Here is a 23,981-nt window from a genome sequence, read left to right as displayed (position 1 = left end):
GAGGCAGTTGTTCGATTAGGAGGCTTGCATGAGTTGAGGGTGGCCTAAGGTCAACGTGAGGGAACATTTATGTTTCAAGTTCTCCGATCAGTGCTGTTTACAAGGTTTAGATCAAGTCATCTAGGTCTTGCAGTATTGTGCAAAAGTACAAGACTATCTCTCAGGCACAGAACTATTCAGAATTCATCATATGCAGCGCGAGAAAGAACAATGAAGCTGTTTACAGATGAAGGGAATCCCTTCACCTTAAAAGTTTTACTGGCCAGCAATGTTGCCAAGGCAGACGTAGAAATTAAAGTTGTCGACAAGAAAAGTAAGCAGTATTTTATATTATGACTTTTTTAGCATATTATAACTTGATATTATAAGTCTGGTTTACTCGTGTTAGCTATATAAGTATTAAAGATCTCTGCGAAGTAGACTAGTTGTACCACCAGTCCAGGTCGCGTGAATCTCTACTATGCATATAATAATCCACCTGTCTGATTTCCGTTTGTTTTTAGCTTTCAAGAAGCCTGCTGCTGTCAGACAGTTTCAGGTATATAATCTGTTGCCTTGATTTATGTTACCTTTTGCTTACTGGAGATGTCTGAAATATAACAGCCCGTAAAAGTCACTCGAAAGATATGCCAAGGAAAGGCAATGTGTATGCCAAGATCAATATGCATTCATTACACTGACCAACCCCCTCCCCCCCAGCCCATATTTCTAAGGCAATTTATTTACCCATTTACATGGGATCATGTAAAGTATGCACAAACAATCACAAAATAGCTTTGTCCTGCACAATTAGGCCACTTAACAAAAGTTACAGTTTACACACATCAAATGCCAGCAGGTGCTTACCTCACACCAATGCCACACCAAGTAATGTAACTCCACTGCCAATATCTTCGGGATTCGCTACATTGAATGAAATATAGTTAACTGGCATTTTTTATTATAGCTCACAATAGAGAATTACTCATTGGATTAGCTTTATGTTTTAAGCAAACACTTGTAAAGATAACCAATATATACTTTCATCTGCATGTCAGATTCTTTGATTAAATTAAATTTTGAGGCAGAAGTTTGATAATAGCTTTCAGTAATAAGAATCAATGACAGAATGCCTTATTATTCTTATATGATCCTAGAAAACAATCTTATATGCTTCTTATGAATTTCTATTTCAAATTCATATGTTACTGCTATGGATTATTACTCTTCCTTTACATTCATTTTAGTTGGAAGAATGACACATTTACAATGTTAACTAAAAGCTTTTATAACTCTACCTGCTGGTAAATTGATAAAGTACCATATAATTTAATGATATAAAATACAACCAGTTGACAGGATATACCTCCTCCTCTTAAAGTTATTGTAATTATCAGGTCTAGTTAAATATAACCTGATTCTTTCTAGTTACCAATTCTTGAACTAAATGATGGCCAATACCTTGTTAGTCCAAATGCTATGTGCAGGTATTCTATCTCTGCTTGTTTTTTCATCTCAAATCTATATTGAAATTTCATTTGAATGCTATGATTGTGTTTTACAAGAAAATTATTACGTTGTGTTGTTCCATGATGTTTAGTTCTTTTTTTAGGTAGTTTAAAGCTAGCAATATGTGCTAGGCCATTTATCAATGATGACTTTGCATCATTAAATTTACTGTTACATTTCAATTACTAATCATGTTTTTTGCCGTTCATGCTGCAAACACACTGTTATGTTAAACCATGTATAACATAACTTGGTTGCTTATACAGATTGCTGGATTTTACAGGATGTGTTTTATATGATGTTGATTCTCCAAAATGTATAATAATGAACATATTTCTTCTAGGGTAACATCTCTCATATTTTGTGTCTGTGGTAAAAATTTTGATCAAGTTTCATGAATTTGAATAACCCTGCATGTGCCTTGTCAAAAGCAGAAGTACAGGTCAAAGGGGTGGTTACCAAGTCATTTCAACTAGCTTTTTTATTTTCACTGAATTTTTTGTACTTTGGCGGTTAATCAATGTTATGTTTCTAGCTATATCATGGGATGTTGTGTAGATGCCGAGGCTGATCAATGGATTGAATGGGATGCTGTTTCATTACAGGTATTGTATCCCTTCTTGTAGTCAGTTTGCATGAATAAGCTATTCAAAAGTATAGTCCTTGTCAGAAACATACAGCCATGTTATTTGACTGTTTAATGTTGGCTGCGTGGTATTTTTGCAAAAGTTATGGAACATGTTTTTTTTTCATTTACACATTTTATTCTCTTGTATTTTCTAATGTTTAAGGTTTAAATGTTATTGCCTGACTTTGAAAAACCCTCTAAGATGTTGCTAGGTAAGTATCAATATGACACTCTGCTGCTGTGTTATGTTTCTCTAGAATAATATTATCTGAATTCTGACTTTGAGTACCACTATTTTTGGTGTCATATCCTGGCTGCTTTGCCATTTTTTCAATTCTCCTGGCTGCTTTGTCATTGTCTCAAGCAAACTTGTATGTTTGTTCTCATTATAGCCAGCAACATTACCTTTTCTTATTGGACAAGCAAGTGGTGCAAAAGAAGCAAAGATTTCGGGAAGTCTATTTGATGCAATGAAAACTCTCAATGGAAATATTGGGCAGAAAAAATATCTTTTGGGAGTATGAAAATCAGAGATTTTCATTTCATTAGTAATCATGATTCCTTGACTTCTCTTTTTTGCCTTTCCTACTTTGTTGTTTATATTTTGTTGTTTTCTTTTGTTCCTTTTTGTTTTCTTTGTTTCTTATTTTATTATTTTCCTGTTTTTCATCTTTGTTTTCTTGTTGCAAGTTTCTTTCCTTCTCAACTTTGTTGTCACATTTTCTTCCCGATCTTTTAATCTTTTCTTTGAAAAGACTCCATTGAAAGCCCATCAATGTTTTTAGCTTCTCTGTATGTTCTTTACTAAATTCATATTTCTTTTGGTTTAATATTATGCCAGAACATATTCTTTTTCAACATGATATTGTCGGTACAACTACACAGTAAGATTTGTTAAAGCCATAAAGTTGCTGTGACTGAAGAGGTGCCATTTTTTGCACAGGACACTCTTTCGGTTGCTGATATTGTTGTTTGGGGATCTCTATTTGGTGTTCTACATGGAAACCAAGGTAAAAGGGTCTTGCATTCTCATTTCTTTATAGTCAGGGGAAGCTTTGGTATTCTTTACAATTCTTTTTTGAAAGAATTCGCTAAATGCTAACATGCTATTACTGCATTAGAAGATGCATTCAATATCTGAAATTTGGGTCCATGCAGTGGCGGACACTTGGGGGGCAAGGGCAATACTTTAGAGGACAATGGTCTTGTGTTCTAAAACAATTGGAAATGTCACGTCATCTTATTAAAACAATAGGCTTGCCCCCTTCCAATATTTGACCAAGTGTCCACCCCTGGGTCCATGCTCAACTAGATTTTTGTAACCTGTCTATGAATTAGCTAATTGGAAATTTCTTGTAGTTATGTTCACGTTTTGTTGTGATCGTTTGTCCCTTATTATCAATTTCAACATGTTGCAGTTAAAAGTATACTGATAGTCCACACTCATTTTCTGGGTAGTTAACAAGCTAAACATTTCTTAACTGTTAGTCTGTAGCTTTAAAAAATATGCATGTTTTTGCTGATTGTAGATGCAGTTTCCAACTACAGCTCTTTAGAGTCATGGTTTCAAAGATTGTCCACAGAAGAGACTTTTGTTAAAGCTGTTTCAGATGTGACAAAGGGCAAAGGAAACTTGTCTTTTAGGGTGAGCTTCTAATTGTTTGTTGTTTTCTTGTAATACGTCTTATCACTACATTTTTACAAAGAAACATTATCATCTGTGCATGGTGGAGTGCTAGCATATGGAGAAAAGATAATTTTATATGGGAATTGTTTTAAATTAACGTTTTTTGAATTTATAACATGATATCAAAAAAGAGTTGCAAGCATCTTTTCCTAACATCCACAGTTAAGAAAATTGAGGCTTTGTAGGTTGGCATTAGAAAACCTTTGATTTCTTATCTTGTTGAATTTATTCCGAAACCTCAGTTAAACCAGCCAAAACATGTATGACCTTTGTGCCATTACAGAAGAAGTCATTCCTTGCTAGCTGCTAGGATTAAACACATTTCTAGTGACTTGTCAGTAATAACAACCTCACACAGGAATATCAATTATTTTATTTACCTTTATTGATTGTCTTCTCTATTGAAAATATTGTGTAGCATATTAAAAGAAATCCTGTTTTTTTCGTCTAAGGATTCGTTGCAAGGATATGTTTTGTCCCCTATCTGTGCTAAGAGTACAGGTGTCAAAGGTGGAGAGAGACAGACTGGTAAGTAGCACCCGCAGCTCATTTTATTTTCAAAATGGCCGCTGATGAGCCACAGTACTAATCAAATTCTAATGTTTGTGCTGTTTGAGCCATGCCCCTCTATGTATGTTTGAACCATTCTTAAAGTTTTTTCATTTTGCTTTAAACAATTTTTGGCGGTACTGGATTTAAAAATGGCTTTGAGAGAGGAAATATTTTAAATTTTAATTAAACTTTTCGTCTGACACTCGAGTAAAAAAAGTCATAATATTGAGCAAAAATGTTGATTTAAGTAAGAATTTTTATCAGTACTCTGACGTTTCAGAAAAAAGAATCAAATATGTACGTTTAAAGAAGTATGCTTTTTTCAAAGCATTTTTATCTTCTTTTACTTTTCAAACTTAAAGTTTATAATCATAACTTGAAAACAATTCCCAAAGGCTTACTATCGCTAGTAACAATTACTCTAAACTCTTGACTCAAAGTTACAATAACATATAAGTGGCTTTAATCTTAGAAGAATGATAATAATAATCATGAAGCTATGTTTTCATTAGACTTCAGCATTTGTTAAAAAGCTTAAATGAGTAAAGGGTTTTGATTTGTGTCGAAAAATTGAAGTCAAATTTATTTTTAGATTCTTCCTCTGTTTTGGGCTGCCTCTTGTGCCGAACTGACCTTTTCGTAAACTTGTTCGTTTTCCAACATATTTATTTATTTTTCCTGTACAACAAGTTTAACTTTGTTATCTTTGTTATTTTAGTTGCAGCCGCAGATACCCCTGGTAAAGAGGTTTGTCTGTACACAACATTTATTATTTTGTACTACTACGCATGCTGAAACAATACTCAAAGATTTTTCAATGAGATACGTTATCAATGACCGTGTTTGCTTATGCTAAATTTACTGTTATTCATCTTGGCTACTGCGCTATCCAAATATGTTGCAATTTGGTCCATCGCAGGCCTATCTGGAGTTAGGTACTGGCTGATGCTATACCCGCTACAAGTTTACTAGAAATATTTACACTATCTTCGGCTATCGGCCAAAAATGTAAGGTGTCTTTATAAAATCTTAAGAAATTATATATATTGCCTTTATACTTCAGGATGCTGAGGGGCTAACACAAGTAGAGATCGATGCTGCGAAGGCATCTTGGCTTGGTGGAAGGAAAGGAATTCACAAGCCAAGAACTTATGATCCCCCTGTGTAAGTAAAAGACTATTTAAAGGTATCTGTCGCTGTTTATCCAGTATTATTTGCTATATCGTTCTACGTACCATGGGTTTCTCGGTTTTTTTAATCACTGTACGCAAATTTAGTAAACAAACTTATTTCTAAGTTGGTTGAAAATCCCTCTGGCCTATGTTAGTCATTGTTTTTATGAAATCATCCCAATAACGGTAATAGCACTTTGATAATTTGTATGAATAGATTATTGTTTTGTACGTGAGCAGATCAAGATATGGCAGCAAAAGAAGGGAAGATTATAGGCAGAATAGTGCAGAAGAATGAATAAATATATATCTTGATTTACCTTTAGTGCTAAAAATTTTTAATATGCAAAAGTTAATTTAAAAATGCGAGTAAATTTTTAACGATTAGAAAAGTCATTTAGCTAATGCTTCGCTCTGGTCGACGAATTTTTCATCAAAGTTAAAAGAATATAATAGACGTATGTAAGGTGGCAAAAAGAAACGAAAAATTGAATGCATAAGGGAATGCCTAATATTGTTTGTTTATATGGACACTTAGGATTTCCGTATATCAAGTGTACGTTTTCATCAAGAATGTATCAATTTAGGGATTACAGCTTAGGCAACTGTTAAAAATGATTATATTCGGCTTTTTATCTTTGTAGATTACCACGAGATGGCGAAAAGAACCTGCTGGTGACAAGTGCGTTGCCATATGTCAACAATGTGCCTCATCTTGGAAACATCATTGGTTGTGTCCTCAGCGGAGATGTGTATTCCAGGTCAGTGTATTAAAAGGAATCAACTGACATAATACTAGCTAGCTTCACTTCTATTAATAGGCTTAACCAATGATGGTGAACTGCTCTTTTTCAACAGACATTCTATACAATTATATTCCTAGATACTGCTAAATTTCTATGCAAATTAAAATAAGCATTTTCAGGATACCTGGGTTCTTGTCTGCCTGTCCTCTGTGATACGAGACGTTAGGTAATAGCTATGAATTTTCTTGGAAAGATAGAATACAGTTCAAGTGAATTGGACTTTTATAGTGTGGTTTAGAACAAACTGTAGCTTTACATGAAAACTTTTTTGTCCTAGATTTTGTCGTCTTCGTAATTATAACATCATTTACATTTGTGGAACAGATGAATATGGTACAGCAACCGAAACAAAGGTAATAAGTCGATTTATATCCCTGACTACATTTCACGAATACATTGTTATTAGTCCATGATAATATCTTGCCATGCAATGAAGTTATATGTTATTTTACTGTCTAAAAGTTTTGAGACAGGCTAGCAAAAATTATTCCAATTTACGAGAAATAAATCATCTGATTTTTTGACAGCTTTGGATTTTGACGACAAAGAACTATATAAAAGTCTGGTCCAATGTTATTGCTTACCATTGGAAATATTTCCTAGTAGTTAAAAGTTTCAATGTTAACAACAAAAAGAAAATTAGGTTGGTACGTCATAGCAGGCTAAACCATTTCCTTTTTGATAGTGAGAGAGTAGAGACTAGAGTACGATCTCAATAAGCCCAAGTTTCTGCTCTTCCTTAGGCAATCGAAGAGGGACTAACGCCTCAGCAAATTTGCGACAAATATCACAAGATACATGCAGATATATACAAATGGTTTAATATTGAATTCGATTGTTTTGGAAGGACAACCACAGAAGAACAAACCAAGTATGGCAATACTGTCTTAAACATCTTACCTTCTCGCTTTTTATCTTCCAATTTTCGTTTCGAAACTAGGTTTATTTTTTAAAACACTGTTTATAGTTGAATTGAGGATCTAGGAATGGAGACCCAGATAACATTCTGCCCTTCTTTGTTTTTCGAATTTGTCATTTTTCTTTTGTTTTGCATTTGCACATGAACAAGTCAGATTTTACTATCTCTCGGCAGCTTAATATTTTTTACTTTTTAATTACCTCCCTTAAAACTATGGTTTATTTAGATGTTGAAAAAGTGCTGCTGATGCCCCAGAGAATTAGGTTAATAGTAACCCCATCAGAAACCCCACTAATGACGGGGTGCAAATAAGCAAAGAACGAACTGACGCTTTGAAAAATTGTTTCTTCCCCTGCCCAACCACAACTGGGAGTTTGCCCATAAGGATTTTGATAATTAAAAGTATTGTTAATACAAACGAGGTGTGCTCTTGCTCAAATGGTATCTTATTGAAGCTTTGTTTATCACAAGATAAATTTCAATAAAGTAATAATTTTATGCTGCAAAACATCAGAATTTACGAACCTTCAAATTTTACGAAGACTATGCAAAACATCAGATTTTACGAACCTTCAAGTTTTACGAAGATTATGCAAAACTTCAGATTTTACGAATAGCACTTTGTAGTTTCTTTGTGAAAAGCATACTTACTTAACCTTTTTTACGACATCAAGACATACTTAACCTTTTTACGCCGTCAGAGTATAGTTAGTCAGAATTGTAATCTAAAATGTTTAGTTAGGAAATAAATATACTCTAAAAATATATACTCTCTGCAAGAAATAGTTTTGCTCGAAATATTTTCAAACAGTTTTATCAAAAATGAAACAATTCATAAAAGTTTCATCAGCACACGTTTAAAATGAGGTATTGTACGATACACCTATTAAGAAACATAAAACAAAGCGAATCCATTGCATTTTCTATGACGTTGGTAAACTTTCAGTTAGTGTCTCTTGAGTAATCTCTAAAATGACTGTTCTTCCTCTGATTCAAGAAGAAGGTTTAATGATTCTTCTCCGCTTGTAATCCTGAAAACTACAAACGAATGAATCGGGTCTGGTTTATATCAACCTCGAATTTATAGAACCATTTTCTTGATTTCTTGCTTTATTCGGAGTATTCGCGTACGGTAGACATGTTAGTAAATGAGTTTTTGTTGATGTTATTTAAGGATTGCCCAAGATATATTCTGGAAGATCGAGAAGAATAAATTTTTACTTGAAGACACCCTTGAGCAGCTGCAGTGCATCAAATGTAGTAGGTGAGTAGAAGGGTAGATCGCATCGGGAAGTGGAAGGATTTTATATATCAACTTTTGCAGTGTTGGACGCACTTGTGCTGAAATGCATGGCACAATAGTTCTGAAGAGCTTGTTCCAATTTTTGATTAGAATTGACAGTAAGCAGACACGTATTTGATGTGCATTAATATTAACCCTATGCCGGATCCTTAAAGCTGGTCTATTAACATAATACTTTACTCAAAAAATGACAAAGAAACCTGTTTTTTATCTTTGATTATTTCAAGCAATATGTTAGAAAATCATACATTTCTCTACGAGTAACAATTCTCAGCTGATCGTTTCTTAAAATCTTTTTATAGATTTTTGGCTGATCGATTTGTCGAAGGAACTTGCCCCTTTTGCAGCTATGAGGTACCTTCTAACTTCAAACTTCAAGTAATTTTATTACACTCTTGAAAATCTGCAAAAGTCGTTGTTGGTATCTAATATTCTAAATTGCCTTTTTGGTAACCATTCAATCCAGGTGATCGGTCTCATTTAGAGGGCCCCCTTGTACATTTCGCCAGCTACCCCCTCCCCCAAACCTATGTCCTTTGTTGGTTTTATGCTTCTTTTTTAATGTTTAGAATGACTTTATCGCAATCAGGTAAACCCATTGAGTAATATTTTGTTTCGATTAAAAGTATTGAGTAGCCGAAGGTCCTGTTTGGACAAAAAATTAACAGAATCTCAGGCAAAAATTGTAGTGGTATTCCTTGCAACTTTGGTATCTGTGGAAGAAATGGCAACTTTTGCTGCCTAGTAAATTTTACTTCGTTCAATTTTATAATGGTTCCTTGGATTGTTTTTTTATATGGGAGTGGGGCATCTCGTATCAAATGCAACTGCAAGATATTCAGATGGAAGTTATTATTTTAGGATGCACGTGGAGATCAATGCGATGCATGTGGCAAATTGATTAATGCTATAGAGTTAAAGGTACAAATCATTCATTTTTGCTACTGACCAGGAACGTTCATCACTCGTTGTGTTGATAAAGAAGGCTTTTGAGTGTTGCTAAATTTCTAGCATCGATAACCCCAATCTTCTGAATTTGTACGCATTTTAGAGTGATTTCGATCCCTCTAAAATTTAAATTTAATAGTTCCGTTTAATATTTTCCTTGTAAAACTGCAATACTTTCAACTGCTTCCTTACTGAGATCACTTCTAGTTCTTGCCTCCTTGTGTGCATCGACGAGGTGGCCGAGTGGTTAAGGCGATGGACTGCTAATCCATTGGGCTCTGCCCGCGTGGGTTCGAATCCCATCCTCGTCGGAGGTCCCATGGTGTAATGGTTAGCACTCTGGACTTTGAATCCAGCGATCCGAGTTCAAATCTCGGTGGGACCTAATATTTTTATTTTTCTTTTTCTTATAAAATATTTTTGGTTCTAATTTGTGTTGAAAATTAAATTTAAAGAAGACGTTGCTCCATTTTTACCTTTTCTGTCAACCCGATTACTGCTTTCTGTTGCAGTCATTTTTTATTTCAATATGATTTCTATCGGATGGATTATCACCATGAAGATGTTCTTTTTCACAAGAAAATTATAGAATTCATGAAAAAAGAGGAAATGATATTGGATTTTTGTTTAGTAAACAAAATTGCAATGTTTTGAGATTTGTAAACAGCACCTTAGCCTCCCTGATTATCAGTACTGTGCTCTAGGAGGGGTAGAATTATTCGGAGGGCACTATTGTTTGAAACAGTAAGAAAAATAAAAATGTTTATACTTTATAGAGGGGCACTTGTCCATCTAAGAGCAGTAGAAGCTAAGACTGAGTGGTTATTGTATTGATATTTTTAACTAACAGTTAAAAGTAATAGATTTTACATAGTTTTTATGGTCCTTATGGATTTTTATAAAAAAATTGTCACCCCGTAAATTGTATGATGTGAATTTATCATTTTTTTTCTACCGAATGTTTCATTGCTCAGACTGTTTTGTTCGGGTGATTCATTTTGTCCCTGAGTCGTGTTATCATCTTCTGAGTGTCTTAGCAAATTCCTTTGTAACTTTAAAAAATTTACAAGTATCGACGTAATTAAATCATGATAGTTTACAATATAATCTTTTATGCACTCTCATACTACACTTTCAAATAATCCTGTCCCTTTTGTAAAGTAATATTTGCGTGCTACTTTTTTGAATCTGCAATTACACGAGTGTAAGTAGTTTATTCTGTATCGACTAGAGTTTCATACACTCCTTTCTCCATTTTCAGTCACCAAGATGTAAGATGTGCGGCACAACACCAAAAGTGAGAACAAGCAAACATATTTTCTTGGATTTGCCAAAGGTAATTTGACCTTGTAAAAAATTTTCGTTAATTTGAAAACTGTCCTTTTGTAGAGAAACCAGTAAATCTAATGGTTTTGTCCTTTCCTCTTTGAATTTGAGAGATATCCCAAATTTTAGTGCTCTTTGTAATTAATAATGAAATGAAATATAATGAAACGATGCTTTAATTTTGTTATATTTTTTTATTTATGCAATTTTCATTGGGCAAGATAAAGTATTTTGCTTATTAAGTCAATTAAGTCAATTGAGAGTATGTAAGGGTCGAAGTCTGTTTTATACTTCTGTCTAAATGGTATTAATCGGTCTATATAGATTGAGCCTCAACTAAGACAGTGGTCAGATGAATCCATGGAGAAGGGTACGTAAAGATCATGCCTTTGTGCTTGAAGTTTCATTACAGCAACCTTTAATGTTGGTATTAAATTTATGATTACCCCCTGCTAGAAAAACCATGAAATGGTAGCCTTTCTATGACAAATTCACCTTTTATGAAGGCATCTGTGATACTTAAATGCAATGAACTGTGGAATAACAAAAGCACTTGGGACCCTTAAAAGTAAGATTGAAATTAGACTCAATCTACGGACTGCAGTAAAGTCGCATTCATTGGTTTATAGCATATTGAACAAAGAAGCAAAGTGTAAAAATATTGGATTTTTCGTTTTTCGCTAACTAGGGGGGCTGAGTTATTTGCTTCAGTTGAAGAAGTTTTAAAATTGTTGAAAACAAGGTCAGCTAAAGCGAAATCATAACAACATGAATATTAGGATATCTTAGGGGCCCCTTTTGTTTTGCCAATTTATTTGGAATCTGCAACTACACCAGTGTAACTTAATGACCCAGTGTAACTAAATGACCTTGTATCATCTTGAATGTTACGCAAGCTTATTTGGCTTGAATTTACCAAGTCTTGTGATATTTGTTCCACGTTTTGTATAGGTAACTGGACTGCTAATTCCAAAAACATCACCAAAGGATGGTTACATGAAGGATTAAAGCCTCGCTGCATCACACGTGATTTGAAATGGGGCACAGCTGTTCCCATGGAGGGCTTTAAAGACAAAGTGTTCTATGTTTGGTTTGATGCACCAATTGGGTATGTTATACAGAAAATTTTTTATGTGGTAATATTTTTCTTATCGAGATAATTCTTGTATTAGCTGGAAAATATTTACTCCAATGAAAATTTGAATTAGAGTTTGTATTTTCAATCATCTTGTTTATATGGATCTTGAAAGTATTATTTTACTTATAACGAGACTCTAGTGATTCAATATAGTCATTCTGTTTAAAAGTCACTTTTCCTGTATTGAATACGTAGATGAGCCTATGTTGTAAAAATTTCTGAAAGATATCTGGTTATTAAGTTACATTTGAATAATGAATTTCACTCTACGTGATTTTACCTCCGCTACGTCCCCGTGTGTTTTGATTTCAGGTATCTATCGATCACTGCTAATTATACAGAACATTGGGAAAAATGGTGGAAAAACCCTGAACAGGTTTGTATGTAGCCATATTTGATTGAATTTTGAGTTCTGAATTGATCTTTTGCATACAGTTTACCATGCTCAGCAAATGAATAGCTAGAGATACCTTCAAAAGATTCTATTCTCGTTTATTCACTAGCAATATGCCGTCACTTTCTTCTCAAACAATTCTTCGTTATCAGGTACGATTAATTCAATTCATGGCAAAAGACAATGTCCCATTTCACACTGTCGTCTTCCCATGCTCACTCCTTGGTGCCGATGACAATTACACCCTATTGAACGATATCAGTGCCACAGGTAAACTGATTTGAGTTGTCTCTCAAGAATAAACCCATATTCCCATACCAAAACTTTGAATTATTTTACAAAGGCTATTTGAATTATTTTTGTTTTTATGTTCGTGAATCTAATTATTCATGTAAACTTTTTGTAAATCCTGATATACTTCTTTTTTGACATTATCAAGTCGTTTTCTTCTACTTTTAATGTTTTTGCTCATATGCGTTCAGCTTCTGTTTTCGTCATTGCAGCAATTAACTTTTCTTTGTTTTCCAGGCAATCACTCATAACTAATATCATTGAATGCCCGGTAATTATTGATCATTTATTTTTATTCTTTTTTAGAATATTTGAATTATGAAGATGACAAGTTCTCCAAAAGCCGAGGTGTTGGTGTCTTTGGTGATAACGCTGAGGAAACGGGAATTCCTGCAGATATTTTTAGATTTTATCTCTTGTTGCTGCGTCCAGAAAACCAGGTATTATTTGGAAAGTTGTTTAGAAGCGACCACCATTAAGATGCTGAAACCTCTTCTAACATTTTATGATATGTTGATTACAACCTGATAATGTCTTCATACGAGTTTCACTTTCAATTTCAACTTCTAAGCGTTGTTTTTACATTTTGATTTGTGTCTGTTGAATGGTTTAATTATTGTTGAAAACTTTACCAAAACCTTTCAAATTTCAATTAAAAATCTTGCAAAAATCAATTACTATTCTTTCAAACCTGAAAATGTCAGTGTCATATATGCACGCATTTGATCTTTCCTCTTATTGGGTACACTGCCACAATAAACATACGTAACTACTTTTGGGTTTAAAGAACCTTACAAATGCATTTATGTTCTCTAGGATAGTGCGTTCAGTTGGGCAGATTTCGTGACAAGGAACAACTCAGAGTTGCTCAACAATCTTGGTAATTTCATCAACAGGTGAATTTTTGTTTTGAATCTTTACCAAGGTCTCAGTTTGAATTAGGTATGGTGTCCAGATCATACTTCTTTTTGAATATCTTTTGCAGCTCTTTTCAGTTATTTTCAGTAACCAGATCATTGTCAGCAAAGCGCGTTTTTGTATTTCCTTGTCTTCATTTTTTTTCCAGTAGTCCAGATTTTTCATCTAGTTTGTATATTTTTCAGGGCCCTGGTGTTTTTGAAGAACTATTTTGACAGCACAATACAACCCATAAACCTGAATGCAGAAGACGAAGCATTTTTAGCGTCAGTCAATAGAGATTTGAAAAATTACGTTGACTGTTTAGAGAAAATAAAGTGAGTAATCACGTTTGTCATTTGGTGTAGCTGTTTTTTTTGCATTATCAATGTATATAATATACGGACACGATAATCTGAAAGGTTTGTTTACAACATTTTTTATAGAACCTTTGGCTTACATTACCTATGATTGCCTAGACGGCAGTGTTTCATTTCTCGCGATGATTATCAATCCACGCCAGATGCTATCGGACCCTGATTGGACAACACAAGACCAATCAAGTGCGCCTATCTTTCAATTTGCTTATTTTTATCTGCCCTCGAGTATCAACTCTATATTTATAATGTCGTGCAATTTATACAGGTTTGAAATAGCCCCTAGAGCAATTAAGATTAGATTGATACTCAAAGGGTCAGGGTAAAATCTGCCATATTGCACGACATCGACTGTAACTGCATAAAAAAATCTCTTGTTAGCATTATTCCAAAGGGTGCTTGCATTCCTTTTAGACTTAGAGATGGGCTGAGGCACATTCTCAGTATTTCAAAGACTGGAAATCAGTATATGCAGGCCGCAAAACCCTGGGTTTTAGTAAAAGGAAATGAACAAGAAAAGTAAGTTTGATCGTTGATTATTTGATCTGGTAAGCTAATCATTCCAAGTTAGATAGTCTAAGCTTGATATTTTAAAACTTGATGTGATGGTAGGCTTTACGCGGTAAGCTTGATATTGCAAGCTTAATATGACGAGCTTTGTATGGTAAACTTGGTGTGGTAAATTGATATGGTAAGCTTGATGTGGTAAGCTTGATGTGGTAATCTTGATGTGGTAAGCTTGATGTGGTACGCTTGATATGGTAAACTTGATGTGGTACGCTTGATATGGTAAACTTGATATGGCAAGCTTGATGTGGTCAGCTTGATGTGGCTAGTTTGATGTGGTTAGCTCAATGTGGTATGCTTTGATGTAGCAACCTTGCTAGGGTGGATTTTTCTACTTTGGTAGTTTTTATCTAAGCACTTTTTGTTTTCATAAGAAATATTGAGCCCAGAGTTCCGAAAACGTCTCAACCTTTCTCCGGATAAAGTTTCGCACTTTTTGCCGTCCTCAAGATTGTTTTTGTATCTTTTGAATAAATGTTTCTTACCAATGGAATTTAAGTAAAATCATCTATGATTTGGCCATTGCGCTTTGTCAGGAAAAAAATGCAGGCAAAGCGGTAATTGCCTTGCACTTTATCTACTATTGTAAAGGTATGCATTGTTTTCTCTCAAAACGACTTTCTTCCAGCTCGTAGCCACGGAACTGTCATGTTTCTAGACACTGATTGAGCCATTTTTATCTGGAATCATCCCTCTTTTTTCTCTGGCATTTTTCGTGCAAGCTTTAAGAAATTTTTGTCTCTGATCTTGGAATGTTGATCTTAGATGCTTCTTGTTTTGCATATATATGTTAAGAAGGGGTGTTGAATTAACGGCATAGTCGTGCTAGAATAGAAAATCAATGGCGTTGCACAAAAATAATTGTCGCTTCTCTATACAGAGCTCGTGCTGCCACAGTGATAAGTCTGGCCTGCAATTTGGGTGCTCTTCTTGGTGTGCTTTTGAAGCCATACATGCCAATGACAAGCGATGAGATATGCTCCCAGACTCAGGTACTATTGCATTCACAAACCATGTGTTTCTAACTGCCATGCTTTGGGATTCAGTTCAAGGCTTTTAAACCTCCAAGTTATCCATGATAGCCTCTTGTGCCAATTATGAAGTTGATAATGTTTGTTTGGAAAAGTTGTCCCATTGATGAAATTCTTAATTCTGTCTCATTATTCCTTTCAGCTGCCAAAAGAACACGTGATCGTGGTTGAATCGTTTGTCCCCATGCTTGAAGCTGGACACAAAATTGGAATTGTAAATACTAAATATGCGTTTCTATTTGATTCCAATTTGCATTTATGATTTTTTGAGATTTTCTGTATATGATTTATGCAAAATTGATATTCGATGTTGAGAAATAGTTGTTGGTGTTTTTGTAGCATCGAATAAAGTTGAAGTTGTGTTAGATGTTTTTCGAAAGGATGCAATTTGAGAACCTTTTTTCTGTATCTAAGTGCTAAAATATGTTTATATGTCGATAAAGTTCACATATTGTGTCGTAATTCAGCTTGTTTTAAGAATTTTATCACCAATGTATTTTTTATTTTGATGACTTTATCAGGATCCAGAAATGTGTCCACCTTTCCTCCGGGCAATGCCACTTAGTTCTGAGAACTTTCATAAGAAAAATCAATAAAAACAGGGTGTTGTCTGGGCGTGGTACTTAAGTATTATTTGTTTAAAGTGGCCTTCCTCACGGCAATTGACCGCGTGGCCGCCTTGTTTTCTGTGCTCCTTGGTCCTTTTAGATGTTGATGATGGTAACCAAATTTTTAATTTATTTGTGACAAAAGTGGGGATTCCTTTCCAGCCAAGTCCACTGTTCCAGAAAATTGACGTTTCTTTCGGGGAAATGATGAAAGCAAAATTTGCCGGTAAAGGAAAACCAACAACAGCAGTGAGTCTTTTGTCATCTTCGTGTTTCTTCCACTTATTGTGTCGCTCGCTTAGAATCTTTTTCTAATCCAGTTTTAGTGGCTTTTGCATTACGGAGTATCAATGGGTTGAACAATTTAGTTAATATTACTTATGAACTTCATTTTTATAATTTTTCCTTTGCAATTTCACTCGTCAATATGCAATGACTCTGATACAGTTGCAGGTAAACATTACCTGGTAGCATGTTGCATGTTTGCAATCACTTGATCGTTCTCAATCAGTGGTTGCTATGATTTGCGCAGATCTAATTCTCTAATAATTGCAATATTTATGGAATAATTTCGTTGATGATGTGAAATACAAGAACGACAATGTATCATACATTTCTTCTCTTTTGTTGGCGATGACGTAATTTCTGTATTTTGTAGCAAAAGAAAGCAAATGAAAATAAAGAAAAGCTAAAAGCAGCAGCTAGTGCCCCTGGCGAGGACAAAGAGAACATCCAGAAACTTGAAGAAGAGGTTGCCAAACAGGTCAGCTAAGAATTTTATTTAGGATTACTAAAACACAAGTTTGATTCCTGAAAGCTTATTCATTGGGAATTATGTGTTTATGGCTGTTGGTTGTTGATGATTCTAAAATGCCAAGTCTGGAAAGTCGTTCATGTATGGCTCGGAGCCATATGGAATTGGCATTTCAAATCGACTTTTTCATAACACCTAGCCTGTCAATTATGGTTAAGGCTGAAATGTTTTCAGTGCTGGCTTGAAAATTGCTGGCTTGAAAATTTTTTAGATTTTGGTTAATATATCTTTGAAAATAGCACGGAAAAGTAGAGACATAACATTCTAGTAACTTTAAATTTTGTTGTACCAGAGGCGTATTTTGTTTCAAAGTAAGGGTTGTTTTGATTCAACAAATATTGCAAGGCCGATTCAAAATTTATGTTTCCACCTTGATTTACCATCAATCTTCTAAAAGAACTTTGAGAAGATATTTATAACCCTCCACTTTGTAGAAAAACAAGGATGTTTGTTTGCAATTTCTGTTGTTAGCAAAAGTCTGAATAAACGTGGTATTGCTAACTTTAAATGCTTTTAGGGGGCGATTGTCCGCAAAGTGAAGCAAGAGCAAGAAGAGAAAGACTTGATTGCAAAGGAGGTTGAAAAGCTTCTTGACTTGAAGAAGAGGCTGGCTTTAGCTCAGGGCGTAGACCCAAATGAGGCAGCAAAAGGCGGTAAAAGCAAGAAAAAGACAAAGAAGAAATAGCGTTAGGCATCATTACAGCGTATTAGATAATACATAGTTTGACCAAAGTTGGCTGTATGCTATTAACTGTCATTTATGAATTCATGAAATGTTTAAAACGCCGAAATTTACCGATTGAGGTTTTGTGTCTGGCAATTCTCAGAGTATTAGAGCAGCTGATAAGAAAACTTTGAGTGTTTGGATCAATATTTTTTTGTGTTTTTCAATTCGTTAACTTGATTTTTCAGCTTATCTGCCCATAATGGCCCATATTTGATTTCCTTGGATAAAAAAATTTGATCAGATCTCGAAAAAAACCGAGCCCAAGTTCATATCATAATTTTATCATCCATCATTTCTCAAGAAAAAAATTTGAAAAAACATGATTCACAAAAAAATTTACATTATCACTAAACTATTTACAATGATTGTTTGTTGATACAAAAACATAAAAACACGAAAATCATCTCACATGTATGAAAAATTGAGAAAATCTCAAACTTTACAAATTTTAAAAGTTAAAAATCTGTATACAAATTTTTAGAACATCTATTTTCAAAACCCTATTAATTCTTTTGTAAAAAGAAAATAGAAAAATTCCCAAAAATGCAAATATTAAACACTTCCAGAAGAATATGAAAAACTAAATACAAAATATCAAGAAATGATTCGTTTCAAAGTCATCTACATACAATGTCATGTTGAAGTCAAGAGCTGCCAAAAATGGGGTCCTAATGGTATGTGTGATACCATTCGTGGGTGTTTTTGCGGAAAACTGACAATATTTTGCCAACCTGAGCCTTTTCAAGATTTCTGAAACAACTGAACTTTTTATGAAGCGTTTAAATACAAACTTGAAACGGATACCTACAACAATACATTCCTTTAAGCGCAGTTACTTCAACGCCAGAGAAGCATATTTTTTATTCTAGATCCGAGTAAAGTTATCATTTTTGAGAATCTGTTAAAAAGGGTATCGTTTTTATATAGTCAAATTTCTATTAGTTGTGGGGTCAAAATGAACAGTTAATAGGGAAGTTATGTTGATCTCTTAAGGAACTTCATATTCACATTATAGTCACTCTTACGGGATTCCACCTTCACGAACTATTTCACTGCGTTCTAAGTGCTAATTTTCATTCTTTTAAGTAGCTACCTAAGTTTGTTTCACTATGCAGAGTTTCGTTTCCTATTCTCTTGGTGGTGTTCACCTCTAGCGCAAAGATGGGCTTTTAGGGCGTCCATTAACTTGTCTTTCTCGTGACGCAGCTTAGCAATTTCTACTTCTAATTTGTTGTTGGCTCTTGTAAGATCGTCAGATTGCTAAAACAAAACAAATGAATCCATTAAAGGTAGTCGACAGATATAACAATGGCTTGAACCATCTGTCAATCAATGTTAACCAATCAATAAGCATATGAGTTGAATCACACCCACTGATTGGTCAATTTGTATTAAAAAATGGAAAAGTGTTTGTTGATCGCCTTAAACATCGTCATCCATGCATATCAAATCAAATATTATACCACTGAAACTCATGTTTTTCAATTTGTGGACCTCATGGAACAATCTCACTTTGGAAATAGGAAATATTGAAATATTGATTTTACTGAATTCCTTTTTTGCGTGTAGTATTGCATTGCAACTCTCTAACAAGTATTGCATTTCTTACAGAACTTTTGTTGTTTTTTCGATTTCGAACTTGCGTTTAATTGTATCATGAATTTTTGATTTTATCAGAAAAATTTGAGTTGGTTTTGGATTGGACAGAAATCACTGTGTATCGATCTTCTGGGGTACTTTGAACCACTTTTTACTGGTTACCAGAGTGAGAGAACCTTGTATATTACCTTGTATATATGTGTACGCTCTTGCGAAGATATATTAACAAAAGTTTTGCTTTCATCAATGTTTTCACCAGTCAAGAGTTTGCAAAATTTTGTAGTGGTATCCGCCGCGCCGTTTATTCAGTAACGTCTAACAATGATTTGCCACTGATGTATTTAGAACAGTCCCTTATAACAGGCTACAAACAAAATACCTTCATTAAACAGCGAACATGATTTTTGCGCTTCACCCTGCATTTCGATGCTGCTAATTTGTTCCTTTGTCTTCTGACTCTTCGCCTTTCCTCTTCTTCTGGAGTGAGCTGAAAAGTATCCTTGCATTACTCAAACTGCTTTACATGAAGGATATCTTACCAAATACATGCAAAATGCCAGCTTTATCTATATATGATCTGATAAATATTGTTCACCGTTACGTGAATGAGTACAAATTGAGAATAATAATCATCATGATAATGCAGACAGCCTGGATAAAATAAAAGTATTGTTACCTGGAGTCTCAGTTTCTTTGGCTGTACCATTGTGGGTGGAATATCTAAACCTTTCTCGTTTCTTCTCGACTCTATAGCATACCGTAGCTCTAGTTTCACAGGCAGGTCGCCAATATCCCTAAGGTCCAGTGGCTCTACTGGTGATGCTGGTGATGGTTGTGGTGAAGAGGGCAAGACAACAGGCATCGACTTTTAAGAGGACAAGCAACAATTATTAGATAATAAAAACACTGACAAATCTTGACTACTTACAATGGTAGCCATATACAACAGGCCCTTTAGACTCAAAGTTTACATTTGATGGTGAGATTTGTGGCTGTTATTTTAAAGGAGACTTTAGTAACAGAAAAAAACGTTTTGGAAAAAAACGTTTTTCGTATGATTTGGACATTGTCTTAAGTAGGTGCTCCTTAATGGAGATTTCTGCGAATGTATTTACAGGTATTAATGCAAGGATTAATTTAAGGTGCAGCGATGACCAATTTGTGCAGTGATGAATCGAAAATGTGCTGTGGTGAATTGAAAAATGTGCAGTGAATACTACTGATTTTTATGTTTTTAAAATAAAGACAAATGAATACAAACTATAATCAAAAGTCAAATGAGATAATAGAATCAATCTACGTGTGAAACTCAACTAAAACCAGCTTTAACAATAAAAATAACATACATTTAATCACAAACGCACTTCATAATGCAAAAAGTGTTTTTTAAGAAAAAAGAAAGAATACTGGAAAAGAAATAGATAAAAAGAATAATGCAATAAATCCTGGTATTGCTAAGATTCCAAGGAATAAGCCGAGGCATGTTGGGTCTTATAAAGTAATTATGTAAATTTTAAGACTGAAGTTAATCAAATGTAATAAAAACATGTTTTGAAAAAAAAACATAAATGTTTTAAATGATTGCACGAAAAAAACTGCTAGAAATATTCTGAAAAATATTTTAAGCTAATCTAAAGGGCATGGTCATAAGATTTTCTGCTCGCTCCGCTCGCAGGGAAGCTTCTTCTTTCAAATAACCTACGGCCTCCGACAACCTGGCTTTCTTGTATTGCATGGCCAAAAAGACCCAATGTCACTATCACCATCAAATGGCGGCCTGCTTCTCTTCTTTGTTTGAAACACAATACACCACAATAATTGGAGTGGATACCATTTCTAATTTTGTTTTATATTTGGAAATGGCTTTGAAAAAAGCAAAAATTTTACAACATATTGGCTAGAAGCTTTTTCGTCTGACACTCCTCAGAGCATAAAACGTCAGAATAAGGGTCCGAAAAAACACGATGAAAAATCACATTGATAAAGGTTGATATGACCATCTATCTGTCGCTGTTTTCCAGATTCAGCAAAAGATACTAACACTCATTTTGCCTCGTGCAAACCTTTTCACATGTGCTTATCTTTCATCTCAATGCTGTTAGAGTAAATGCTATTGATTATATTTCATAATTAGATTAAATGCCATTGATTATATTTTATAATCAATACTGAATCAAAGGAACTGTGATTTATTCATTTGAACGTACCATCCAGAACTCTCCTTGCTCAGCATGATCCATCGCAATCCTTTTGTCAAAAGGAATAACAGTCGACCTTGAAGTTCACAATGAGCATGGACTAGTCCACTAGGAAGGTTACGAGGAAGTAGTCGAGCTAACGTGCCGGTATATCCTATTGTTGAGAGGCTTCACGCTTGATTGGAGAAAATATTTCTAACTTTCTTATGATGTGAATGGTTTAGGACCGGTGCAAGATAAAATCTCATTAACATGCTTAAACAGTTGCGAAATACGATAAGCAATCTTTCTCTATTAACAATATATCGCATCGACATGATTATAACACATGTCACAATTAATCTATTGTTTTTGGATGATTAAATAACAAGCAATATGAAATGGTTCATTTCCTGCTCAATGAACCATGAAGAATTTTCATTTCGGCATGATGGCGGCAAATTGTACCGTGTTCTAAGACTGTATTTGCAGTTAAACGGATGTAAAAGGATGCTCTTCCAAGAATCAATTTTTATTTCCTTTTCTCTGATTACTTCCATCATGTTTGTTTCAACAATAACATTCAAATCGCAGACATTGCAAGCCTAGATCTGTGTTTAGAGAAAGGCTACATTTGCTAAATTTTTCGAAAGGCCTAACCAATCCCGCAACTCAAACTTGACTCTCATTTTATGTTTTAAGAACAATTTAAGTTAAAATCTCATTGAAATGCTATGAAAAATCTAAGGGCGAGTGGACCTTAAGGTCAGTTTTCTTCTGTGTTTGTAACAACCGCGCTTTACCCTATAGGTTTCTCATTTAACTATATCTTTATTCCCTGCAAATTTTTCTTTATAAAAACCCAAGGAATTGAATTATTGAAAGTAGCATAGAAAGCCTCAACTGACAAATCTTGACTACTTGCAATGGTAACCGCATGAAAACAATTTAAGTTAAAATCTCGAGAGCCTCATTTTCGTTCCTCAGAGTAGGCTGTTGTGTTGTTTCTTCCTCTGTCAATCTTCCATAACAACTAACGCAATCTTCGAGATAAAGTTTCTGTTGCAGCCTATCAATTAATTTCGTGCAAGGGGACCTTGAGCTCTAAGATCGGTATTGATAAACGGACAGCAGTTATTGCTGTAGCTATCAGTGGCTCTATCTCATCTAATAAGACAGGAAACTTAGATTAAACGTTTGACCTAGCGATAAGCTCTGCACATGATATTTGACTTAGAGGAAAACTGAGAGAGCAGTAGGAGCATTATTGTAAACTATTGTAAACTAAAATTACGAACTTGCATAGAAAAAATATCAGTTTGCAAAATCATTTTCTGCTTCAAGGCATAATGCATTAATTTCAACACCAAAATGTTTTATATTTGCACTAATAAAAGTGCATTACGCTGAAATTCATTCCAAGAGACCCTTGATTCTAGGCATAATATTTCTGATGTTTTGAGGAATGTTTAGCAAGTAAAAAAGATTATTGCATGAGTATCCTCCTTTCAGCAGATAGATTTTCTTCCCTCTTAATACAGTGAAAAAGCAACTGGGTTATTGTTGTTTTCGTGCATTCAGTCAACCGTGAGATTCTCGCGCTGAAGACACAAACTTTATCATCATGGATGTATACTCAATAAACAAGATATTTGCCAGAGGTAAATGTTCATCTAGTTAACATACATTTTCGCTCAATATATCTTTATACTTATTGAACTAATCCCCTTAGCTTGAAAAAATATAGCATTAAATTTAACAAAATAAAAAATCAGATAGGACTAAAGAACAAACCTCTTGGTAAAGGGTAAAATCCATCTCATGAATTTTCAAGAGCCAGATCACTGCCGATAATACAACTACGATTTTGGTTGCTAGGTCGCTTAGGCAGAATTTAGGCCCAGATTTTCGTACCTAGATGCTATGGGTAACATTCGGTTTGGCAGGTGATTCGATAAGGCAGGCATTCAGTTCCTTTGACCTTACCAGTAATACCTATTATCTCGATTGAAGACTATATTATCAGTCAACATTGTTTGAAAATAAAGTTACTTTGTTTGCCAATTTGTGCTTATGACTACATGACCCTATAGGTGTGAAAAAAGTAACTGGGTTAAAAGGTTAATCTCCTAGAATCAAATGGGTAATTATAACTGAGGTCAGAAACTGGCAACGATTTTAATGATAAAGATCTTCTAGGTCTACAATGGGTGCCTATAACAAGGTGCAGCGTTTATAGTTCAATCCGCAGCAAACATTACGCTTTTCTGCATCTGAATAAAGCAATTTTCAAAACGTAAAACATCCAGATCTGCTAAACTTTCCTGTGCTGATCGATTATGCAGACTCACGTTTCTTTACTCCTGTGTATTACGATTCCTATAAACTTTTTGAAACTGATTTTTGCAAATGGCAATTTTTCGGCTTTGGTAGTGCGAAATACGTCATATCGATCGATAGAGCATTTAATGATGGATTAAAAAAGATGGAAATAGTTAACCCTATTCCAAAAAAAAAATGTTACGGAATTCA

General features: G+C 34.4%; 2 protein-coding genes and 2 non-coding genes across 5 annotated transcripts; 3 read left to right on the top strand and 1 right to left on the bottom strand.

Moving 5' to 3' along the window:
* Window positions 1-12: 12 nt before the first annotated feature.
* Window positions 13-17,741, top strand: LOC135682544 (methionine--tRNA ligase, cytoplasmic). Its single transcript, XM_065197478.2, has 30 exons — window positions 13-313; window positions 504-538; window positions 1,408-1,466; window positions 2,024-2,093; window positions 2,509-2,634; window positions 3,060-3,126; window positions 3,646-3,761; window positions 4,256-4,331; window positions 5,074-5,102; window positions 5,419-5,519; window positions 6,172-6,288; window positions 6,611-6,686; window positions 7,077-7,204; window positions 8,427-8,516; window positions 8,858-8,909; window positions 9,417-9,476; window positions 10,765-10,839; window positions 11,154-11,199; window positions 11,781-11,937; window positions 12,280-12,343; window positions 12,514-12,631; window positions 12,959-13,092; window positions 13,469-13,548; window positions 13,756-13,887; window positions 14,341-14,445; window positions 15,374-15,485; window positions 15,667-15,738; window positions 16,295-16,381; window positions 16,791-16,895; window positions 17,464-17,741. Exons 1-30 carry the CDS (start codon window positions 70-72, stop codon window positions 17,629-17,631), a joined length of 2,901 nt encoding a protein of 966 aa, XP_065053550.2. The 5' UTR covers window positions 13-69; the 3' UTR covers window positions 17,632-17,741.
* Window positions 9,733-9,814, top strand: Trnas-gcu (transfer RNA serine (anticodon GCU)). Its single transcript has one exon. It is a non-coding gene; the product is annotated as a tRNA-Ser (tRNA).
* Trnaq-uug (transfer RNA glutamine (anticodon UUG)) lies at window positions 9,817-9,888 on the top strand. The gene has a single exon. It is a non-coding gene; the product is annotated as a tRNA-Gln (tRNA).
* An 81-nt stretch (window positions 17,742-17,822) lies between the features above and the next one.
* Window positions 17,823-23,957, bottom strand: LOC135682097 (cyclic AMP-dependent transcription factor ATF-3). Of its 2 annotated transcripts, none has more exons than XM_065196824.2 (4): window positions 21,480-23,957; window positions 19,949-20,137; window positions 19,652-19,759; window positions 17,823-18,933 (listed from the first exon to the last, which is right to left on the bottom strand). In XM_065196824.2, exons 1-4 carry the CDS (start codon window positions 21,510-21,512, stop codon window positions 18,781-18,783), a joined length of 483 nt encoding a protein of 160 aa, XP_065052896.1. In that variant the 5' UTR covers window positions 21,513-23,957; the 3' UTR covers window positions 17,823-18,780. The 2 variants fall into 2 exon arrangements, with proteins under 2 accessions (XP_065052896.1, XP_088969346.1); XM_089113220.1 differs by having other exon boundaries at window positions 23,244-23,957.
* Window positions 23,958-23,981: the final 24 nt, after the last annotated feature.

This window comes from Rhopilema esculentum, chromosome 16 (genome assembly GCF_057945365.1).
Source record: "Rhopilema esculentum isolate cy_ngs chromosome 16, ASM5794536v1, whole genome shotgun sequence".
Classification (NCBI taxonomy): Eukaryota; Metazoa; Cnidaria; class Scyphozoa; order Rhizostomeae; family Rhizostomatidae; genus Rhopilema; species Rhopilema esculentum.
The sequence above is the reverse complement of the archived record's forward strand: the minus strand, read 5'-3'. Positions and strand labels throughout refer to the sequence as shown.

What these genes read in the sequence shown, in the direction of transcription:
- LOC135682097 (XM_065196824.2), bottom strand. Translation starts at nt 21,512, where the DNA reads ATGGATCATGCTGAGCAAGGAGAGTTCTGGATG. An exon ending in AGCAAGGAGAGTTCTGGATG is followed by an intron (nt 20,138 to 21,479) that starts GTACGTTCAAAT and finishes TCCTCTTAAAAG; the next exon opens with TCGATGCCTGTTGTCTTGCC. An exon ending in ATGTTCGCTGTTTAATGAAG is followed by an intron (nt 18,934 to 19,651) that starts GTATTTTGTTTG and finishes GTTTTGTTTTAG; the next exon opens with CAATCTGACGATCTTACAAG.
- LOC135682544 (XM_065197478.2), top strand. Translation starts at nt 70, where the DNA reads ATGTTTCAAGTTCTCCGATCAGTGCTGTTTACAAGGTTTAGATCAAGT. An exon ending in CAGTGCATCAAATGTAGTAG is followed by an intron (nt 8,517 to 8,857) that starts GTGAGTAGAAGG and finishes ATCTTTTTATAG; the next exon opens with ATTTTTGGCTGATCGATTTG. An exon ending in CTTGGTAATTTCATCAACAG is followed by an intron (nt 13,549 to 13,755) that starts GTGAATTTTTGT and finishes TATATTTTTCAG; the next exon opens with GGCCCTGGTGTTTTTGAAGA.